This window comes from Rhinichthys klamathensis, unplaced genomic scaffold (assembly GCF_029890125.1).
Source record: "Rhinichthys klamathensis goyatoka isolate OS25496 unplaced genomic scaffold, OSU_Roscu_1.1 h1tg000072l_1, whole genome shotgun sequence".
In the NCBI taxonomy this organism is placed as follows: Eukaryota; Metazoa; Chordata; class Actinopteri; order Cypriniformes; family Leuciscidae; genus Rhinichthys; species Rhinichthys klamathensis.
The window spans coordinates 2,134,828-2,158,501 of NW_026606615.1; the positions used below are offsets into that span (position 1 = coordinate 2,134,828).

The following is a 23,674-nucleotide window of genomic DNA, read 5'->3' on the forward strand; positions in this document are numbered from 1 at the left end:
TATCTATCTATCTATCTGTCTGTCTCTCTATCTGTCTATCTATCTATCTATCTATCTATCTATCTATCTATCTATCTATCTATCTATCTATCTATCTATCTATCTATCTATCTATCTATCTATCTATCTGTCTGTCTGTCTGTTTGTATGTGTGTCTGTCTGTCTGTCTGTCTGTCTTTCTATCTATCTATCTATCTATCTGTCTCTGTCTGCCTGTCTGTGTCTGTCTATCTATCTATATGTCTATCTATCTGTCTGTCTGTCTGTCTGTGTCTGTCTGTCTATCTATCTATCTGTCTCTGTCTGCCTGTCTGTCTGTGTCTGTCTGTCTGTCTGTATGTATGTATGTCTATCTATCTGTTTGTCTCTGTCTGTCTGTCTGTCTGTCTATCTATCTATCTATATATATATGTTTGTCTCTGTCTGTCTGTCTATATATCTATCTATCTGTTTGTCTCTGTCTGTCTGTCTATCTGTCTGTCTGTCTATCTATATATCTGTCTGTCTATCTATCTATATATCTGTCTGTCTGTCTGTCTATCTATCTATATATCTGTCTGTCTGTCTATCTATCTATCTGTTTGTCCCTGTCTGTCTGTCTGTCTGTCTGTCTCTGTCTGTCTGTCTGTCTCTCTCTGTCTGTCTGTCTGTCTGTCTGTCTATCTATCTATATATTTATCAGTTTTACATACATTCTAAATAAGAGATCTTAATCTAAATGTCTATTTACAGTAACATCAGACAGGAAATGTCTTAGAAAAATATAGCAGATGAGCAAACACTCTAAAAAATACATATTTCAGATGCAAATGCGTACATCAAATAGACGTCTCCATGATGTATATCAGGCGACCAAACAAACTGACCTCTAAAATTACTTTTTATAATGACTAATTATGATGATAATGATGTCATGTTGAATATTAAATATATATTTTGAAATGCATAAATGTTTACGAGTTATCTATGTGTATGTATTTCTGTGTATGTGTGTGTGTTATGTGTGTGTGTGTGTCTATTGATGTGCCAAGCGCAGCTCGCTCATTGTTATTTCTGATATGACTCAAGATGCGCAGGCAAACAGTTCATCTATGAGCTCCTCTCCCAGACCAGATCCTGTGAAAAGACTGTGAACACGCATATACTGCACTAGGACCTAGAAATCAATAGCTTTAGCGGCTTTACCAACTGTGGGATCAGCACTAGTCTGAATCCGCGAAGCGTTTATTTCCCTGTCCAGTCTCAAGCGCGCGCTCGATTTCCAGTCAGAAGATCTCCCGGCGAGAGGGAAAGTGGATTTTACCAAACAAGGTGAAAACACTACAAAACAATGTGGAGATCTCTCCTGCTTCTCATCTGTCCTCTGCTGATGTCTCTCTGCGGTGGCGTGTGTTTCGAGTGTCCTGAGATCTGCAGATGTTCTCAGAAGAGCATCACCTGTAACAGCGCGACGGAAAACACGAAGAGCAGAACTCACAGACTGTAAGCACACATCTCTTCATCGTTTATGTCACTTATAACTATAGACGTTAAAGTGACACTTAAAGTGGCACTTTCATTAACTCATTACACTTAACATCTCAGTGTAAGTATAGCTATTGGAGACCGGGATAAGTTGTCACATAGCTAACCTGTTATGGTATAGGGTGAATTCAGGTTGATTTGGACAATTTTTTCCATTGAGATAACTGGCAAAAAATGTCACCCCTATCTGTATTTATTTCCATATAAGTCTGTTTGGGGCAGGCTGTCACGTTTATATTGGGGCAAGTTGTCACATGTGCTTCATTGTAGGCTAATTTTTATATTTTTAATATGTTGTAATTCATCAGCCAAAACAATGGATTAATATTTATGTACAGTATGTATGTTTTTGCTGTAAAGCATTCTAGATATGGATATGTTAAGTAAGAACATGACTCAAATCAGAATAAAAAAACCCAGCAGATTCTCATTATGACAACTTACTCCATAATGTGCTGTATTTAGATAATGATGGTGATGTGTGGGTGTGTGTGTATATATATATATATAGTCAAGACTTTAAGGTTTGTGTCCGCCTTAGAAATTGATTGACACATTCTCTGATGTAAAAATCTATAATTATAAAATATTATACTAAAAGCAATTCAAAGAAGTTGCACATCAAGTACAGTACAGGATGTTCATTAGTGGTCATTAAAATAATTAATTTCTTATTAATACTACTAATAGGGACTGTGTGTAATAACCCTGAATAGACTGTCGGCAGTGATTCACTGTGATAATAAACCTCTTAAATATTATGTACATGACAACACAAACCACACACCACATCTCACACACCCAAATATCTTAAGTTGCCAAAGCATCTCAATTGATTCATTACAATGTTCGCATGTTAGTACAGAATGTTAAATATGAAAAGGGGACAACTACAACATTTTATTTTAATGTGTGATTTAGAGTGACATTACCTCTTCTCATAGGACGACGGGAGTGTGTTTGTGTTTGTGCTGCGTTCAATTTATTGTCTTCTCGTTGTGTGGACGTCTAACAACCCACACAACAGCCCATATGATACAGTGGATGTGCTTATATTATGCTTCTGTTTCATAAATAACCATTCCAAATATAGTCTAAACACATATGACCCATTTAGTTATCTGAATAGTAAATAATTAGTTATCTATAGATACCCATTTATTATCTACAAAATGTACAAATAACAAGAATGATATGTGGTGTTTAGACAAATATGAATACTGTATGCATTATATGAACAGTGGCTCAAAAAGTGTTTGCACACATAAGTCTCAAATAAAAATTGTTTCAATTTATTGTATTTGCTGAAGTATATTTGAATTAAGGTTTGTTCTGTGCTGTGATGCAGAGATCTTGATTTAAACTCTCAACTTGTTAGCTTGTTTTTAGTTATTTTTAGCAAACCTTTATCATGACTAATGTGAGGGTTAGCTACATTTTGCTCTCAAAACCATATTTATTCACAAAAGAATATTAGTTTCAGTTGAATAAAAAGCAAGATCATATAACTCTTTGATGTATCATTGTTCTCTCTACTTGTCAATTGATAAGAAGCTAAATGCATTTTAATTCTATTTAGTGCATTTTGAATAAACATTGTGTTAAGTAAGTGTTAGTCTCATTGGCAAGTCAGTTCCCTCGGCTATTAAGAAAAAATAGAAATAGCATGCAACTACATCTCCATCTCCTTGAATGAGGAAAGACTGAAATCTCTAGAACTATAATTGCTATAATTTCATTTTAAAAATGTGTCAAATCAGTAATAAATTCTGTTGTGACACAGTAGTGGCCAAAAGTGATGTCCGGCCTTGGAAAATTTACATCTTTATTCTTCACCCTTTATTCAAATATTATTAAAAAAATTTTTGTAATCATATTATGTTATGCTTGGAGACAATTGTTTTATTTGTGATAATAACGCAATTAAACATGCTAAATCATTTTTGCTCAGGCTGTCATACAAAGAAATTATGAACACATGCAAAAACAAGAGAGAACCAACAAAATATGAATAAATGATGTTGTTGTCAATGTATGCTTTATGCATATTTATTATTATTATTTGAATAGTAAAATAAAACCTGCAGCTGTAATTTGCCTTTTTTTTTTTTCAAATACTTTTGTCAGATGAATACCTTAACCAAGTTTAGTGTTTTGTTCTTCCCTCATATTTATAATATTTAAAAAGTATAAAATATGCATGGTCATTTAAAAACAAATATCCCCTTCTGACATCACTTTTGGCCAGTACTGTCATTCTTCTTTCACAAATAACACTAAAAAACTGTATTTTCAGGCTGTTGCAGCTAATGCACATTATAAAAAAGGCCTCCATCAAAACGGTGACAGACTCCTTCCTGCAATTTCTCCCATTTAGTTTTCTACCTTTTATAGTTTCTTTTTGCTCTGAATACATTAACAGAGCAATTGTGATGCAATACTCGCTTCTCATTATAGTCCTGCTTACGCATGACACGTCTACCCTTTCTGAAAAAAGCAATGGGGGAGTTGTTGACTTGTGTCAAGCTTGAGAAAAGTAATATCCGAAGTAGACAGGTCAAGTGGTTTTGTCTGACTGACGGGTCTTGGCTTGCCATCATCACACACCCGCTGAGCTGAGCGTGTTAAGAGAGTCTGCTTAGTGTCCTTCAGGCCTTGAAATCATCTTCTTCCTCTACTGAAACCTTGAGCCCTGATAAGAGTTGCATGCAATCAAGGACATGAGATAAATGAATAATGTCCTTTAAAATAAGAAAAAGAACTGTGATCACACACCCCCTTCAAATTTTGTCAATTGTTTATGTTTTTAATTCCACTTCAATTAATCGCAACTTTACATTTTCCGTCGGTCTTAGTGCACGATGTAACTACAGAAGAGTCAAGGTTTAAATAGGAAAAATATCAAAACACTTTGGTCATTTTTTTATGAGAAATGCTAATGGTCTTGTCCACTTCAATGATGTATGCTAAGCTATGCTAAAAGTGGTACCGCCAGAACCGGAGATCGGCTGAATGGATTCAAAAACGGTAAAACTCAACAGTTTAACTCTGGGGGAGTTGTAAAATGAGCCTATTTCCAAAAAAAGTGGAGTATCCCTTTAAGCATTTAAAACAGTGTCGCCTACCTATAACTTAATTGCTACGGACCATGTATGGTAGTACAAAGGTGTTCACCAGCCGTAGTGAACTTTTCCAGAAATAAAGTTTTGGCAAGCTGTTTCAAACTCCCGAAACAAACTTAGTTTCAGCCTAATTTTATTCGAAATGACTTCACATCAGTTCGTTTTTTTGAAAGATAATTGCGACTTTTTATCTCACAATACTGACCTTTAAAGGTACAATTACAATATGTAAGAATTTTGTAATAAAATATCCAAAACTCACTTGCACAGTGTGATATATTTCCTGCAGTTGGGTACTTACAATATCCCAAAAGTCTCCAAAGATTTTTTATTTCAGAGAAATTCCAATTTTAAATAAGTGGCCCTCCCAGAAAAAAATGTCGCCTGTCAATGACGCAATATCCGCGCTATCCTCGGTTTCCGCTCATACTGCCATAGCCATGATGTAACCATGGAGACAGACGTGGACAACTGTGTAGTGCGCAACGTTTATCGGCACGCAGTTCTTGTTTCTTTCAAACATAGACCATTGCAAGCAGACTTTGGGACAAACTAGGAGAACTAAAATGAGGATCAATATCAGCGTGGCGTTTTTGAGATGCCGAGAGCTAGCGTCCGCGACTAACTTGGACTTGACAGAGCTTCACGAGTCACGACTTGACAGCTTTATTAGACAGGTGAGCTAATGTACATAAAACAAATCAATGTCATATAACGTTAGCTCAACATGATGAAATGTTAGAATATGGTCAGTATGTTATTCTAATGTTGATCTAGCTTACTGCTAGTTTCGTATAGCAAACAAACTAACACGTAGTGTAACATTATAACTTTCAACACACATTTAAATGCCGTTTAGTGTGATAGTGTAACGTTAGACCAAGTGAAGCAGCGCTGCGTTACCTCACAAGTTTAATTCGTCTAATAAACTGACATGTGTGAGTAATCCAGCACTTGCGGGTAGTTCGGTAGAATTAAATGTCCTTATTCCTTTATATCCGCGGGACTCGCGTGTGATATCTGTCTCTTTAGCAATCGTGGCCTGCATCATACCACTGTAATGTTAAAAAGCATGAATGTTTGCACTCATCCATAAACATTATTAGATCCATCAGCTCGACAGCAAGTCCCATCATTCAGCTCATCACTGCGTCATCAACCTACGCCTGTGTTATTGTTGGAAACTGCACCCTCTTGTGGTGAAAAAATCTTACATATTGTGCCTTTAATCTCACAATTGCGAGTTTACATTTTGCAATTCTGACATTATAACTCGCAATTGTGACTTTATAACACGCAATTATGAGAAAAAAGTCAGAATTGTGATATAAAGTCACAATTATCTTTTAAAAAAAAAATTATTGCGTGGCAGAAACAAGCTTCCATAGGTTTTTCGCAGCCGTATAAATGTAACCGTTATGTTTAGTTCTGGTTTCGTTTTCATTGTTGGTCTTTCTGTTCCGTTCGTTCTAGTTTTCCCACATCATCAGTTTCCATGGACACATTTAGGGTTAAGGTTTACTTTCTGTTATCAAAGTCTATTTGAATCAATCTTCTTCGTCATTCCTTTCTATCTACACCATGCTTGGATAACGTGACAAGAAAAACCATTGTTGGATCCCCAAAGAACCTTTCAGTGAACAGTTGTTAAAATAATAACATTTTAATAATCTAAAGAACCTTTTTCCACTATAAAGAACTTTTTGTGCCAATAAAGAACCTTTAATGTCCCCCTGTGGTGAAAATCAAGCTTTTAATGTTGTTTATATGTCTATGTGGTGTTTTTAATATGCTTTAAGACAAACCATGTGTAAATCCATAAGTCGACAGCATTGCTGAGTATTTTCTCCATAAAACTGCAGTGACCCAAAGACAGTCTCAAAAACACGGCTTGAAATCGCTGGTGTTTCTGACATCACAAACGACCTTGTAACCAATCAGATCAACGTGTGATCGTCAACCAGTGGATCTCTGAGCTGAGTGAGTGAGTGGAGGCGGGGCTCATTTGCATATTCACAGAAACGCGTATACTAAATGAGGCAAGGGTGTCGAGTTACAGTCAAGCTATTGTAAGGCATGAAGAATTTATTTTCAAGGAAAAAACTTTTAAATATGCCATTTTGGTGATCAAAGATGAGTTTTAAGGGATAAAATGATTGACTACAGGAGGACTTTAAGAACTTTTTCTATTTTTAAGAAGTTTGTTCAGATCCTTCCTTCGAAAATACTATTAAATATCAAAACAAATGGCATTTAATGATTAGCATTCTTTTCAGGATAAATGAATAAATCAAAATTCATACTTTTTTAGCACTTAAACATGCTTTGAGGCTTCTGTAAGCATGTCCAGAAGACTAATTTCTAGTATGATCCATGATGTGAGCTCAGGAAAGGGAAGGCTAGGAAATCTGACAGCCTCCACTCCAACCGAACCGAGAGTCTTCGAGCGCTAACAAGAGTCGGGCGGTGACTCCACACTCACATCATTAGACCTGCAGTGTAAGAGATGAATCAAGCAGCACTTCACAATTACAAACTCTGAGAGCACTGTGACCTTCTCTCAAAAACAACACCAAGTGATAATTATCCGAGTGCAAAGGTTCCAAACTCTTAAATGAAGCACGGCCCAGACATGCAAGACATAATGTGATGTAATTACTTGCAATTTGCATGGTCATTTTTAGCAGTGCATTGGAAAACTTGATTGTTGTTTTGATAATTAAGGGGGAAATTAATGTTGCTGAAAATAGTACAAAAAGGGACACAAAATTAGCCTGGGAAAACCCAGACAACTTCTGGCAAATTTAGATTTGCACTGAAAGTTAGTCTGGCAAAGAGCTCATTCAAGCCCATTTCCAATCCGCCGAAATCGCGGCACCAATCAGAAACGTTGGGGCGGGCTTTACACGATGACGACAGCGCTGGGATTTTGAAGCAGATTTTGTAGCCTACATTACAAAGATGGATGCCGCCGTCGAACATCACTCGTTCCAATCAGCTATCGCGTCTGTTTTACGCGATTTGAACGTTTCCTTTTTGTTTGTAACCGAGCAAAGAACAACACTCGGAGATGTTTCTCCGCCGCTCTGCATACGTCATCTCCTTCATCGCTCTGATTGGGTTTAGGTCTATCCGCGACGTCCGTTGGTGACGCCCCTCTGGAAATGATTTGTCTATGACGCTTTGCCAGACCATTGCTGCGTCCCTGAGAGAAAGAGTGGCACAATAGTGAACTATTCTGAATATTATGATTTTACAGGGTTAAATGAAGGTCAATTGTCTTCTTTTGAGATTTTGGTCCTTGCTGAATGAGCTTTTATCTGCTCTGTCTCAGAGTGGAAGTGCTTTGCTGACGTAAAAAAAACTTCTTATCAAACATTTTAACCATTACAAGACACACATCTGTTCAAGCTCCATTTATTTTAACCTAATTTCCCACAGAATATAAATTTTTTCCAGGATGCATGAATATGTTTGAACACATTTAAGGTTTTTACAAGAAAATGTGATTTGCTAAGGTTTTCGGAATAGTTAATGCGATGTGGTTGCTGTTCAGGATCAGGGGTTTATTCAAATTTATTCACATTGTGACTAATTGATGTGAAATTATTATTCATTCATCCTGTGCATCTCAATTTCAGAGTTTTGAAATACATCTCTCTGAGAACCATCAGCAGTCGCAGTTTCGACCACCTGAAAGGAGTAAAATCAATGTGAGTAGTCATTGTTTTTAAAAAATCTCGACAGATAACCAGATGTTTAGCATGTCCACCGAAGGGAAATGCCATCCATCATCACTGCCCTCCGAGCCAACAGGCTCATCTCCACATCATGTGATCTGTGAAGAGGATTTTTGATGTTCACTCCCTTTTTCAGAACGCACAGAGTCGAAGGAGCTTTCAATGCCAAATTTTTCCCTGCGGCTCTTTGAAAAAGCTCAGGACATGCAGGAACAGTTTGAACGCTTGCACAGAATAGATTATTCTTTGACTGAATAGCATGCATGAAAAGGAGCAGTATTTTGTCAATGCAAGTTATATCACACAATATCAAAGAATCTTTCTCTCTTGGGATTGAATTTTTGTGCCAAAAAGAAGCATCTCTTTCCCTAGGAATGGCCTAAAAAAGATGTTTGGATTAAATGGGGTTTACAATGAAAAATTCATACTAACCTTTATGAATCTTTTTAAGTCTAAAATGCAAAACTTTATAATGAAACCACAACTTGAATTAGAATGTAAACAAATGCAATGCAATTAGACATGGTTATATAAATTAGCATAAAGGAGATTAAACTTTTATTTTTATTAGAAAGTAGATGTTATTTATGTTGCTTTTTGTAATTTATTTATATGAATATTTTATGAACATGATATACACTACCGTTCAAAAGTTTGGGGTCAGTGAGAATTTTCTTTTTCTTTTTTGGAGGAAAGAAATCAATACTTAATTTGATCGAAAGTGACAGTAAAGATATTTATAATGTTACAAAAGATTCTATTTCAAACAAATGCTGTTCTTTTGAACTTCCTATTCATCAAAGAATCCAAAAAAAAAAAAAAAACTGTACAACTGACAGACCAACAACTGTTTCAACATTGATAATAATAATAAATGTTTCTTGAGCATCAAATCCTCATATTATACTGATTTGTGAAGGATCATTTGACACTGAAGACACTGACACTGGTGATGCTGAAAATTCAGCTTTGATCACAGGAATAAATTACACTTTACTATATATTCACACAGAAAACAGCTGATTTACACTGGAATAATATTTAATACTATAACTGATTTTTGTTGTATTTTTAATCAAATAAGTGCAGCCATGGTTAGCAGAAGAGAATTCTTTTAAAAGTATTTAAAATCGTACCGACCCCAAACTTTTGAACGGTAGTGTATATCAGAATAGACAAGAGTTCCAGACAATTAGCAGGAGGTTTGTGTTATTCCTTCTCATTGGAATTCATATATTTATTATTATTGTATATCATATATTGTTATTATGATTGTACCGTTCAAAAAGTTTGTGGTTGGTATGATTAAAAAAAAGAAATTAATACTTTATTCGGCAAAAGCATGCATTAAATGATTCAAATGTGACAGTAAAGATTTTAATTGTTACACAATATTTCTATTTCAATATTAATAATAAGAATTGTTAATAAGAAATGTTGATATTATACATTTCAAATTATATTCAAAGATGTACATGCTCTAGGCTTCATCAATCCAAGTTTCTGATGGTGCACGATTCATTTATTCAGTTTTATAATCACGAATAAATGCATAAAATTGTGTATTTTGGGACACATTTTGCCACTCATTTTCATTCACTTGTTGTTTTTTTCCCCCAGAGAAATTTCCCAGAGCATATCATTGGAAACCATAGAGACAGAAGCATTCAACAGCCTTCTGAATGTCTCAGAAATGTAAGAAACCACTCAAGGAACAATGAAAGTGATTCATGGATAATTGACTCGATTTGCGTGCATTTCTTAATGACTGTATTTAATTACTGTCCGTAAAACCTACTGGAACAGAATCTTCTCTGACAGAGTCATAGTAAAGTGTCATTTGTTTGCAATTTCTCATGCAAGAATTTGTGTCACAGCTCAATCCAGAACACGCGGAGTCTCATTCACATCCACCAGCGGGCTTTCTACCAGCTTCCCAAGCTGAGATACCTGTAAGCAGCACATAATCTCAGTTTTCCTACAGCAATCACATTTTAATTGACAAAAATCAGAAATGAATATTCTTAAAACCCAAGGAGTTAACATAACTCAGACCAGTTGGGAAAACCGGTTGGATTAAACCATTTAAGTAAAAAAAATTATTCCAGTTGATTCCACATAATAATTTTAAATTAAACTATAAATCCACTTAATGTCCCCCTGTGGTGAAATCAAGCTTTTAATGTTGTTTATATGTCTATGTGGTGTTATTAATATGCTTTAAGACAAACCATGTGTAAATCCATAAGTCGACAGCATTGCTGAGTATTTTCTCCTTAAAACTGCAGTGAACCAAAGACAGTCTCAAAAACATGGTTTGAAATCGCTGGTGTTTCTGATGTCACAAACTACCTTGTAACCAATCAGATCAACGTGTGATTGTCAACCAGTGGATCTCTGAGCTGGTGTGAGTGAGTGGAGGCGGGGCTCATTTGCATATTCATTGAACTTCGCATACTAAATGAGGCAAGGGTGTAGAGTTACATTCAAGCTATTTTAAGGCATGGCCGAAGGAAAATCCGCTTAAATATGTAATTTTGGTGATCAAAGATGAGTTTTAAAGGATAAAACTATCGACTACACGGGGACAACACTTTAAATACTTTGTGTTGCTGAAATTTTGTCAAAAAGTAGTAGGTCATCCGGGTACTTACCAGATCCCGGATTCATGTAGTACTGATTCACGAACTCGGGAGATGATTGAGACACACCTGTGTTTTTTTGGTTTCTTGCACAGGTCAAGACCCAATTCCCTTTTGCTTTGTATTTCTATAGGAGCATTTCCAACACTGGCATAAGTGTATTCCCTGACCTGACCTCCATCTTCTCCATGGAGCCCTATTTCATACTGTGAGTTTACCCTGTGGATTCATATGTTTGAGAGATGGTGTGATTGAGAACAAATGATGGAAAGTAATAGTGAAGCTATAATTTGACTGTCTGCTATCCTTCTCAAGCTGACAGAAAATGGGGTGTTATGAAATGGACAGATATATAGTGCAGACTCTTTCAGAGACCCATGAGTCAGAACACTGGATAAGAAAAGCACAGATGTATTGGATTAAGACTAATAATGTTTTTGTCCATGAGTCCATGAGTTTTGTTTTTGCAGCAAAGTGTCTTATTGTTTCTTGTTCTTTTTTAGGGATATTTGTGATAACCTCAACCTGCGTTCAGTCCCACCAAATGCTTTCAGCGGAATGACGAGTGAATTCACCGCAATGTTAGTATCTCACACTCTGGCATCTTGTTATGATTCAGGGCTGTTATCCCCACAAACTTTTTTTGTCAGCCGAACCTCTTTGATCTAAAATATTTGCTTAAAGTGCCACCTGAAATCTTAAGTTAATATTTCAATAATTTTAACAGCTCAGTCACATGTTTAGGGTTCCCTTTCGAGGGGGCACAGTAGTCCACAAGTAGTCCAATGGCAAGAATGAGAGTCACGGGCGGGTGACGTCATGACCTGGGGTCTCATTTATAAAACTGTGCGTAGAATCCTTACTAAAAGTGTACGTGCGTCCGAAAGCCAAAAATGGCGTACGCAAACAAATATTCTGATGCCAGAACCTGCGCAGAATTCACTTTATAAATCCCAGTCAGCGGAAGATTGTGCGCACTTGCGTCTCCTCCCCGAAACAACCATATATGGAGCTTACAACGCCTAGTTTTACTATGCATATCCTCATCTGCATATAATTTGCATATGATTATTCATCCACGTGATAACATATGTTTAACGGTACAAGACATTTGGAAAATATGAAATACGGATGTGCCGTCACATTAGTTACATTAATAAAAAATAATTTAGTAGCCTTGCCTTGTTTTTCAATAAATAAATCAAATAGTGTAAAATACATTTCAGAGAAAGTTTTTCTCAATCTTTTCCACTGGCCAAAGAGTATTTTTAATTGATTTATAGTTTTAATGGAAACAGATAGACCTTGTAGTGCATTATTTGCACGAAACTATTTTCTCAGACAATCTGCTATTATGATGATAAGCATTATCTCTGTAGTTAACACATTAAAACACAGCATGACAGAGGGAAAGTGTTTGAAAGCATTGCATCCACAACAAATATTTCTATTCATTGAATATAAACAATTTTTGTAACTTCTCAGTAATGATTTCATGTAATTTAAGTGTCTAACTCCATTCATCAGAATGGCATATTTAATCTAAATGTTTATATCAGAAGTAAAACATAGTTTTATTTATTTAAACTGTTATTGTGAACATATTTCACAGAACACTGTATTTATGATTATAATGAAGATTTACGGTTTTAGATAGGCTGCGTCAGTTTCACTAAAGAACAAAGGGATGGATGTTTAAAAAGGGATGGATGTTTGCTTCATGTGATAGGCTTGGTGAGTGAAATTATATTTGTATTATCTTTCTGTATACTGCATGTATAATTTTCTTTAGAATGTCGGTCACTAAAAGTGACCAAAAAGACATTTAGCTCCAGCTCACCATCGGTGTCGCCAAACTGCTCCGTCTCCAAAACGTGCGTACGCACGGCTCAAAGTTTGCTTAAAGGTGCGCACATTCTCCCGTCAAGTTTGTTTTTTATAGATCACAACCTTTGCGTGGAAACTGGCGTACGTACGTTTCCAGCCCCGTGTTGTGCGTACGCACACTTTATAAATGAGACCCCAGGAAAGGATAAAAGCACATCCGGTCTGACTGGCGCTAGCTTCTGTGCCTCAGCAAGTGCTCTGTGTTACAAACTGTCTGTCATATTTATTGTTGTCTGTAACGAAATCATACAGATATATATAATATCTGTGTCCAAACAATCATATAAGTTGTGTGCTTCTCCTTGCCCTCGTTATATGATGGGTGGGGATACAACAGTGTCCTGTTGGTCGGTCTGTTCGGGTCAAGCCGAGTGTGGTTTTCAGACCTAATATCCTGTATATCCTATATCAGACCTCTCCCCTGGAGCTGGCGGTCAGGAGGGACCTTCTATCATAGGCGGGGGGAGCAATCCTCCATCCCCGCCCGGAAACATTCAACTGTTTGGGCTCTGAGGGGGCCCAACTCATAGACTCTGGTCTCTCTGGAGGTTGTAGAGACCATAATTAACTCCTGGGGCCAGTTGCATAAACTTAGCCACTTTGTTAAGACGGTGTCTTAAGAACTAGTTTGAACAGTAAGACAAGAGGTGATCAGTCTTACATTTCGATTTAAAGAAGAAGATGAGACTGTTCTGCCTTTTCATGTAAATGACTTTAAAATGTTAGAACCAGTCTTGAAGAAAAAATTAGATGGCTAACTTTTAAGACTAGTCTAAGAAGTTTATGCAACTGGCCACAGAGCTCCGTTCACTAGGAAGCTATACGCCCTGAAATGGAGAGTGTTTACCTCTTAGTGTAATCTAAGACAATGGGATCCAGTTAATTGCACTGTTAGTTCAATACTTGAGTTCCTGCAAGATCGTTTTGCTTCAGGGTTATCTCCTTCCACACTGAAGGTTTATGTTGCTGCCTACCTGCATACCTGTTGGAAGAGATCCTCTGATTATAAGTTTCCTTCGTGGCACCCTGAGGCTGAGGCCTGCAGTCCGTACCAGACTTCCAGCTTGGGATCCGGCTCTCGTTCTAGAAGGTTTATCTGTCGCTCCCTTTGAGTTAGAGCACTGGACACTTACGTCCACAGAGTTGCCTATTGGAGGAAGTCTAATCAGTTGCTGGTTTGCTTTGGGCCCCCTAAAAAAGGACTGCCTGCATCCAAGCAGACTGTCAGCAAATGGATAGTCGAGGCTATTTCACTTGAGTATGAGGTTGTTGGCCAGTCTTCATCTTTGGCCACTAGAGCCCATTCTACTAGGGGAATGGCGGCCTCCAAGGCCCTGATTTCTGTGGTTTCCCTTCAAGAAGTTTGTGATGCATCGGACTGGTCTTCGCCGCTCATGTTTGTCAGATTCTACGATTCAAACATGGATATCCCTGGGTCTAGAGTTCTCATGTCGTTACAGTTTTAACACGACAGGTTCTTGGCCGTATGGCATTCGGGCATTCTCGTTCCCAAAGCGTCATCGACGCTGCGCGAGTTCCCTCGAAAGGGAACCTCTCAGGTTACGACTGTAACCCTAGTTCCCTGAGTAGGGAACGAGACGCTGCTTCACTTTGCCATAATTCCTACATCCCTGTGATCGACTTGCTTTGGCCTTTTCGAAGCTAGAGCCGGTCAGACCGGATGTGCTATTATTCTTTCCTGGCCCTGATGTCAGCCGTTGACACATATGCTTCAGACGCAATTTCGCGGGGCCGTTCCCAAAGCATCATCGGGTTAAGTAACAGTCGTAAGCTGAGACGTTTTCTGATGTTGGTAAATGGTCACATGACATACAGGTACACTACTGTTTAAAGGTTTGGGGTCAGTAAGATTTTCTTTTAAAGAAATTAATACTTTTATTTAGCAAGGATGCATTAAAATCAAAAGTGACAGTAAGGACATTTATAATGTTACAAAAAATTATATTTCTAATAAATGCTGTTCTTTTTAAATTTCTCTATACATCCAATATATAAATCCTGAAAAAAATGGTTAACAAAAAAAATATAACTGTTTAACTGATAATAATAATAAGAAATGTTTCTTGAGGGGCAAATCAGCAAATTAGAAGGATTTCTGATGGATCATGTGACACTGACAATAGATTTAGTCAACTAAAATCTAACAGTCAGTAAAAAAGAACAAAAATAAGATACAATACAATCGATTAAAGATACAAATGAAATAAACAGTGTTTTAGGTTGTCGGGTATTCAGGTAAGAAATACTAGAGAAATTGAATAAAGTAATCACAGGTAAAATAACAGTGCAGTCTTTCTTGGATAAACCCTTATTACAGCTACTAAAGTTACTCAGTCAAGAGCAGTGAGTGATTTTATCTTTGTCTTTTGTTGTTTGAAATAACATTAAGGACTCAGACAGAAGCTGGTTTAGGCATAATGGACTGTGTTTAAATGGAAACTCGCCAAAACGGGCAGTTCGATATTTTTGTGTGTGTCTAATTGTCCTTGGAAATGCATGATAAACTTTCGGTAAATTTCTTCAACTGTCTCATTGTCGAGCCCTGTATTGTATTGTACATTTCTTTGTGTTTTGCCAGAGATTGTTACGTTGCTCGACACAGTTTACAAATGGCCTTGTTCTCCTTGATATCAAGATAAGACATGAGAGTGTATGCTATTAACCCGCCGGATCGATCAGTGCATTACCATTAAAATGTGCACATCTAACCTCCCTATCACGCAAAGAGATTTGTCATCAAAAACTGTCTTTTATGTAGTTATTGTCTCATTTTTGTCAGTGGAAAAATGTTGTGGACGAATAATTTCGTTTTGTCAACAACATTTTTTCACTGTTTTCCACCCTTATTCTGACCCTAAGCAATAAAGGGACTCTTTGCAGATGATTTAAAGGCACTGTCGCTGTGCAACCCTTATTTGCGAGCTGTGAATTTGCTTTTGGATAAAGTACACCCTGTCATCCTTTAATATCAGCCTCTTTGCATCTCCATTGTGACGGATCCATAAAACCATTGTTTCTCAAACCATTAAGATCCGAATGAAACGATCAGGGTTATGTTCTTGATTTAAATTATCTTGTTAAGATTTGCATTTTTAGTTTCAATAAATGCTCTTTTTGGACGGACTCCCAATGATATGACCCCTATAATAAACAAGTTCAACAAAACAAGGAATATTTTATTGGTGTACAAAAGCAAGACAGATCTAAATCAATTTTATGGGGCTAAAGGCCTAATATAGTTCAATGACGGTCAGTTTTCTTTCATAGTGTTATTAATCAAATCATGCTTAGTCTACGTAAGTGTACAAGAGACGCAACCTTCAATTTCTGTATCTGTACGCAAACAAGATAGCACAGCCTTTAATCACAAACCCTTCCTGAAGCACACACACTTTTACATACAGTATACACATTTTAAACCAAAAATGTTGTACTTGAAATAATATTCAATACAACTGTGGTAAATACCATAGTATTTGGATGATATTTAAGTCATAATCTGCTAATAAATGTTTCTCTTTCTCTCTCTCTTTTCAGGAATCTCTTTAACAATGGATTTCAAGAAATAGAAAGCCATGCATTTAATGGAACTATAATAGATAAACTGTAAATATTGACAAATTATAAATACACTAATACCTATTCAGTATACTACGGTATGTGTGCTGTATAATCACGGTGTAATCTGTTTGTTTTGCAGAGTATTAAAGAACAACAAAGATCTGCGTTTAATCCATGAAGACGCTTTTAAAAAAGCATTTGGCCCCACTACGCTGTAAGTGATACAACAGTGAAATACTGCTGCCTTTCTCTTGCAAATTCTGGCTCTTTACTTCACTGTTTCACCGTTCATCTTCTCTGGAGTGAACGCTTTGTGTCAGGTCTTATCAGATGTCAATTTGAATGACTAAATCTGGGGTGCATTACCTTACTCTAGTCTAGACTAGAGCTTTACCACACCTGCCTTAGCTTTTAAGAAAACCTGAAGATCTTGATTGGCTGGTTTAGGTGGGATTGATTGCCGTATGAAGACTTGAGGAGCAGGTCATGACATGAGAAATCAAATTTGCCTTGATGGTTTTACATATAAGGGTGTTATATGTAAAAAGGTCAATAGCAAATCACAACCATCTAATCAATTCCTCATGGACAATTTCCTAAAAAAAATTCTTGTTCGAGAAGCCGTTTCACTCTAGCCTGGGTTTCCCCATACTGCCTTTGCGCAGCGCGATTTTATTCACGCTGCTAGGCAGTCTGGATACCATCATTGACAGTAAAAGAAATGGACACAGCAACCCCATAGACTTCAACTGAGAAAAGTGAAGTCAAATAGAAGCACTCACTTCCTGATTGCCAAGCGCACTGCGCATGCTCAAACTGAGCTTGAAGACGTAGTTGTGACGTGAGCAACCTGACTGACAGTTGTACGTCTTCTAGTAGCGGTGCCAAGAGGAATCTGAATCATTCCCTTCTGAATCTGGCAGAGCCGGAGAGCGTGAGTATTAGCTGTTCATGAGCTCGCAGCAGGAGCAACTTTATGACTCTCCATGGGCTTCTCCCTTGACTTTATGCCTCCACGTCCCCCGATTGCGCGTGAGCTTCTACATCTGTCTTTACGGTAATTTCTCTTCTATGCGACAGAGAGTCGCGTGTTATGACGCAATCGTTAGCCTATTTTTACTAAAACTGCTTCTACGGGGCCACAACGTAAGATACAAGGTAATGGAGCATTTTATACATTGTCGTGTTTCTTTAGAAATAAAAAATGGACAAATGGAGTCTTTAAACGCCTCAGATGTAAAGTTATTCGCTGTCAAAGTGATGCAAAAATGAATGGGAGTCAATGGAATGCTAACAGCAGGTGAAGGCTTGCTAGCCCATAGATATAAACACTAGATGTCGCCTTGGGGTTCTAAACATGCGTCAAAACCGCCGCCATCTTGGAACAGGGGTCTTGTCATAGGAAGTAGCTAGGTAACGCTGAATTCATGGATGATGCCGGACTTTTGTGCTGCGTATGGATGTTTACACGAACGAAATCTAAAAACCAGACAGCAAGGGATTACATTTAACAAGATTGTGAAATTTTGTAAACTTTTTTAAATTTCTCTGGACTCTATATTAAATACATGTCTGACCGTTGGAACGAACCAAAACAACTAGAAAATCGCATTCATGACGATTTATGGTGATTTTATTTCCGTTAGACCTTTTCCTACATTGACGCTGATGAGGGGTTCCCCTGTTTCAAGATGGCGGCTCTATTGACGCATTCGTTCCAATGAACTGCCGTAGCCAAGGCGACATCTAGTGTTTATATCTATGTTGCTAGCCAATGGCGGCGCCCAGGGAGACTTCAGTTTCCGGCTGGTGGATTACCCCCTTGGATACCATGGACCAAATTTTCGCCTCAGCGAGGGGACCAATCACAGAACGGGGAGGGAGCAGCAAGACGATGACGACGTCTATGCGACACACCGAAGCAGTTTGTTTATACCTATGGATCAAACATGGCAGCAGACCCGAAGTTACCTTTCGATGCAGCCTTAGATATTGTTCTAAGTAGTTTACAACGCAAATAAATCTCTGACCCATCGTCTTCCTCCTCGTCTAATTTCTTTCGCTCTACATACGTCATCTGGTATAATTGAAACGATTGGCTATGAGCTACGTACAGGCGCATTTGATAGACATTCGTAGCACCCGATAAACGGCTCTGGGCATTCGTAAACCACGCCTCAAATACGAGAAAATGAACATGTGGTTCCCAGACCACATCTCAATGTCAATGAGACGTGGTCTGACGTTAGCCAGGCTAGTTTCACTCAGAAATACGTCTCAATAGGGAAGAAAACTTCAGTTTCATGCCAACTTCAATGCAGCATTTCACTCTCTGTTGTTCACCAGGGATGTTTCGTCTACAGCGTTGGAGACACTGCCCTCTCATGGTCTGGAGTCTGTGTTGATGCTGGTGGCTCGTTCGGCGTTCGCACTGAAGAGACTGCCTCCACTGAAGGGACTGAAGAGCCTGAGAGATGCACAGCTCACGTATCCCAGCCACTGCTGCGCTCTGCTCAGCTGGGACTCGCACAGGTCAACATATCAAATCAGTTTAGGTGTCATAGTGGAGTCAAATATTCCTCTGTCATTTTGAATAAGAGCATCACTGGCACTTCTTCCTCAGAGAACGTCATAAAATTAAGCTCCAATAAGAGAACTTGACATTTATCTTTGATATTATGATTCACTGTTCAGATTTGAAGCAGAGGATTGTCAGTGTAATTCAATTCCTTCATTTTCTGCTTTTCATATAGGGAGGGTTCTGTTATTGCTGCATTGAGAAATGGATCATCAAACTGTGATGACAACAGCGAACTGGCTAAGTACGTTTGGTTAGTCTGATGTAGTATTGACATGTTTTGTTCTATTGTTTACCTATTAATTATAATCTTCTTTATAGATTCAGCAGGCTCATAAGAAAATTAATTTTCTAAATGAAATATTTTAAATATATCAGCTGGTAACGAATAAGAGCAAATGGAGACTTTAAGTATTCTGCTTCTCATAGTTTTTCATGAGAAAAAAAAGAGATTTGTATCCTCTCGAGTTGTCAACAATGTCTCCAACTGTATTTGCCAGGATACCAAAGTCTGGAATCACATCTGAGATCTCAATCTCTGAATCTTTGAACTTGGTATTCAGACCAAATTAACTGAGCTATGCAATCCATATGAATTTTACAGCTCTTTACTCTTGACGTACAGTACTGTGCAAAAGTCAGGAAGGTTTCTTCAGGAGTCTTGGAGATGTTGCCGCAGTTCTTCTGGTTTTAGTCTGTCTCAGTTTTTTTCTGTTTCTTCATGTAATTACAAACTCGATGATGTTGAGATCAGATCATACTGGCTGCTGTTGTGCATACTTGCTACTACGACTCCTTGTGCATACAAAAATCTCACTGGATTATTACAATTAATGGCAAAATGAATGTTTGGAAATGTAAACTGACACACTACAACAAGATACAAATAACTGGCTTAAAAACATTTTTGGGGGGTGAAAATATTAACATGCCTAAGACTTTTACACAGTACTGTATATCAAAAATAAACTGATTATTACTATTTTTATAACAAATCATTTTAGATGAAATGTCTGTCACAATTTTTCTGAATGTTTTTAGAAGATTCTAAAAATGGCACAATAACTCCATAGCATACAAGCTTAACCTCTCTAATTTTAGTATCATTGATATACTATTATATTTTATATTGATATTTCGATTTTTATTTTAAGGTTTTGTCATTTTATTTGTTTTTTATATGTCTATATAGTTTTAATTATTTTTTATTTTAGTTTATTTTAGTCAGTTTAATTATTTAGTTAATTATTTAGACTATTTAGTAAGTTAAACTAAATTAAAATGGTACCGATAACTATTTTTAATGTTTTTGAAAGAAGTCTCTTCTGCTCATCAACCCTACATTTATTTAATCAAAAATACAGAACAAACAGTATTATTGTTAAGTATTATTACAATTTAAAATAACGGTTTTCTATTTGAATATACTTTAAAATATAATTTAATTCTGTGATCAAAGCTGTATTTTCAGCATCATTACTCCAGTCTTCAGTGTCACATGATCCTTCAGAAATCATTTTATTATCAATGTTGGAAGCCGTTGTGCTGCTTGACATATTTTATAAAATGTGATACATTTTCAGGATTCTTTGATGAGTAAAAAGTTACAAAAGGAACATCAAAAAGATCAGCATTTATTGAAAATAGAAATATTTTGTAACAATATACACTAGCCTACCGTTCAAATGTTTGAGGTCAGTAGTTTTTTTTCTTCTGTAAAAAAAGAAAGAAATTAAAACTTTTATTCAGCAAAAAACGTTGTATGTTGTTAGAAAAGATTTATATTTTGAATAAATGCTGTTCTTTTTAACTTTTTATTCATCAATGAATCCTAAAAAAACTATCACAGGTTCCAAAAAAATATTGTTTCCAACATTGATAATAACTGAGTATCAAATCAAAGGATCATGTGACACTGAAGACTGGAGTAATGATGCTGAAAATTCAGCTTTGATCACAGGAATAAATTACAATTTAAAGTATATTAAAATAAAAAAACATTTGTTTCAAATTGTAATAATATTTCACAATATTACTATTTTTTCTGTATTTTTGATCCAATAAATGCAGCCTTGCTGAGCAGAAGAGACTTCTTTAAAGCAACACTAAGTAAGATTTTTTACCTTAAAATAATGTTTCCAAAATCGTTTCAGTGGTTCATTAAGTCGTAACAGGGTGAAAGGCACTTCTGGACTTCCTATATCTGCTATAACCACGCTATGTAAGATTGCCAGATCGGGTCGCGTTTCTGTAGTTCTAATGAGACATAAGAAAACTACAAATTTGACTTGCTTTACGGCAAGCGTTACAATAGTCATTATTTTGTTTTTCTTCGTTTCTGATGTCGCAATACATCATACTTTCATGAAATCATGCAACATACTCTACCTTGTCTGTGGACATCGTTCATTCCAAAGCCGGTGCCGGATAAACAGCGAGCGCGCGTGCGACAGTAGGATGCGCTAGGCTAAAGTATTTACGACAGCGGTAATGGACAATTCCACTTCCAGCCTGTAGGGCGACCGCAGAGGAAAAGTTACTTGGTGTTGCTTTAAAATACATTAAAAATAGTAACGTTTCCAAACTTTTGACCGGTACTGTATATATAACTCTACTTAGGCAAAGTATTGTATTGTGTAATATTTTCCCAATACTGTGACATTGACCATTTTCACCCTGTGTCCTCTCCTCAGTCCATCTGAGATCGATGCTTCTCTAATGCTGGACGATCCTCTTGCATCCGACATTGCTGGATCCACATCAGCTGAAGACACTTTTGGAAATGGAATAGAGTTCTATTACCCAGAGCTGGACCTGTGTCAGCGTCGACCGGCCCTGCAGTGCATCCCCGAGGCGGACGCGTTCAACCCCTGCGAGGACATCGCCGGCTTCGGCTTCCTGCGAGTGGCCATCTGGTTCATCAACGTCCTTGCCATCGCCGGCAACCTCACGGTGTTGCTCGTGATCTTCACCAGCCGCTGCAAGCTGACCGTCCCGAGGTTCCTCATGTGCCACCTGGCCTTCGCCGACCTCTGCATCGGCCTGTATCTCCTTATGATCGCGACCGTGGACCTCAGGACACGTGGACACTACAGTGAACACGCTATTGAGTGGCAAACAGGAGTGGGATGCGGCATCGCCGGGTTTCTGTCAGTTTTCGGCGGCGAGTTGTCCGTCTACACGTTGTCTAGCATTACCGTGGAGCGCTGGCACACGATCACGCACGCTCTCCGACTGGAACGCCGTCTGGGATTGAGCCACGCTTCTGCGATTATGACCGGCGGATGGTTGCTCTGTCTAGCATTGGCTCTGCTTCCCTTGATAGGCGTCAGCAGCTACAACAAGGTCAGCATGTGTTTGCCGATGGACATCGAGACTCCTTTATCCCAAGCCTACGTTATGCTCCTGCTGCTTTTCAACGTCAGCGCTTTCCTGGTGATTTGCGGCTGCTACGTGTGCATTTACACGGCCGTCCGTAACCCAGAGTTCCCGGGACGCGCCGCGGACGCCAAGATCGCTAAGCGCATGGCAGTGCTAATCTTCACCGATTTCCTCTGCATGGCGCCCATCTCGTTTTTCGCCATTTCCGCGGCCTTCAAAGTCCCGCTCATCACGGTGACCAACTCTAAGATCCTCCTGGTGCTCTTCTACCCCATCAACTCGTGTGCAAACCCGTTCCTCTATGCCATCTTCACCAGGGCCTTCAGGAAAGATGCATGTGTCCTGCTGAGCTCCATGGGCTGCTGTGAGAGCAAGGCTAACTTGTATCGAATGAAGACGTATTGCTCGGAGAACATCAACCGAAGCAAAAGCAGCTCCGGCTCCAATGCCAACTCCAAAGCCCCTCGCGCCGTCATGTGGATGTCCAGCTTCCCTCATCTAACACCTCGACCGCAGGTGCAAAAGGTCTAAACGGACACATTCAGACTCGGCTAATTTAGACATGATCTTGTTTCTTGGTGTTCTGCCCTTGAACTTAGCTGAATCTTATCTAAGAGACTCGGGGAAGGAAGATGGTACCATTTTCATGAGGACTCATTTCGCAGCTCATTTTCACTCAATGACTTACACGGGTCTTTTGAGAGAGAATGTAGCACCCAAAGAGGCTGTTGTTAGTGGGTAAATGCAGCAAAAAGCAGCATTATGTCACCAGTCTGTGTTTAAGTCATTTTCAGTAACTCTTTGCATGCATTTTCAGCCTTTTGGTGTCAGAATTAAACCTGATTATTGCATGATTGCTGTAAAATAGTTTAATTACCGTAGTCAATGTAAGGCTTTTTAATGTGAAAAAGAGTTTTCTTATTTAAGTTATATAACTTATCTAGTTGCAATCACGGATGTTTAAAGAACACGTTCCAGAGCTGTTGTTTTACACCATGGAAGAGCGCCACTTTGTGGACAAATCCAATTATTGTTCTAAAAACATTTCAAATGAAGGTCGTTTTTATTATTATTATTACCATGTAGTATTTGAAATCAAATAAAATGAAAGCAAAATGTAATTGCAGTCTTTCACTATGTACTTTAATTCCTCAAACTCATATAGTATATTTGACTCAGGGAATATATTTGAGTCAGGTATTTTATATTTGGATAGCC

General features: G+C 37.9%; 1 protein-coding gene across 1 annotated transcript; it reads left to right on the top strand.

The window, feature by feature from the left end:
* The first annotated feature begins 1,245 nt into the window (after positions 1-1,245).
* Positions 1,246-23,012, top strand: lhcgr (luteinizing hormone/choriogonadotropin receptor). The gene is made up of 11 exons (XM_056250665.1): positions 1,246-1,482; positions 8,288-8,359; positions 10,007-10,081; positions 10,264-10,338; positions 11,162-11,236; positions 11,532-11,609; positions 16,474-16,542; positions 16,637-16,711; positions 18,844-19,029; positions 19,251-19,319; positions 21,769-23,012. The coding sequence occupies exons 1-11, from the start codon at positions 1,331-1,333 to the stop codon at positions 22,985-22,987; spliced, it is 2,145 nt and encodes a 714-aa protein (XP_056106640.1). The 5' UTR covers positions 1,246-1,330; the 3' UTR covers positions 22,988-23,012.
* Positions 23,013-23,674: the final 662 nt, after the last annotated feature.

Coding starts and splice junctions, on each gene's coding strand:
- lhcgr (XM_056250665.1), top strand. CDS start 1,331: ATGTGGAGATCTCTCCTGCTTCTCATCTGTCCTCTGCTGATGTCTCTC. Junction 16,543..16,636: donor GGAACTATAATAGATAAACT/GTAAATATTGAC, acceptor TTTGTTTTGCAG/AGTATTAAAGAACAACAAAG. Junction 16,712..18,843: donor GCATTTGGCCCCACTACGCT/GTAAGTGATACA, acceptor GTTGTTCACCAG/GGATGTTTCGTCTACAGCGT.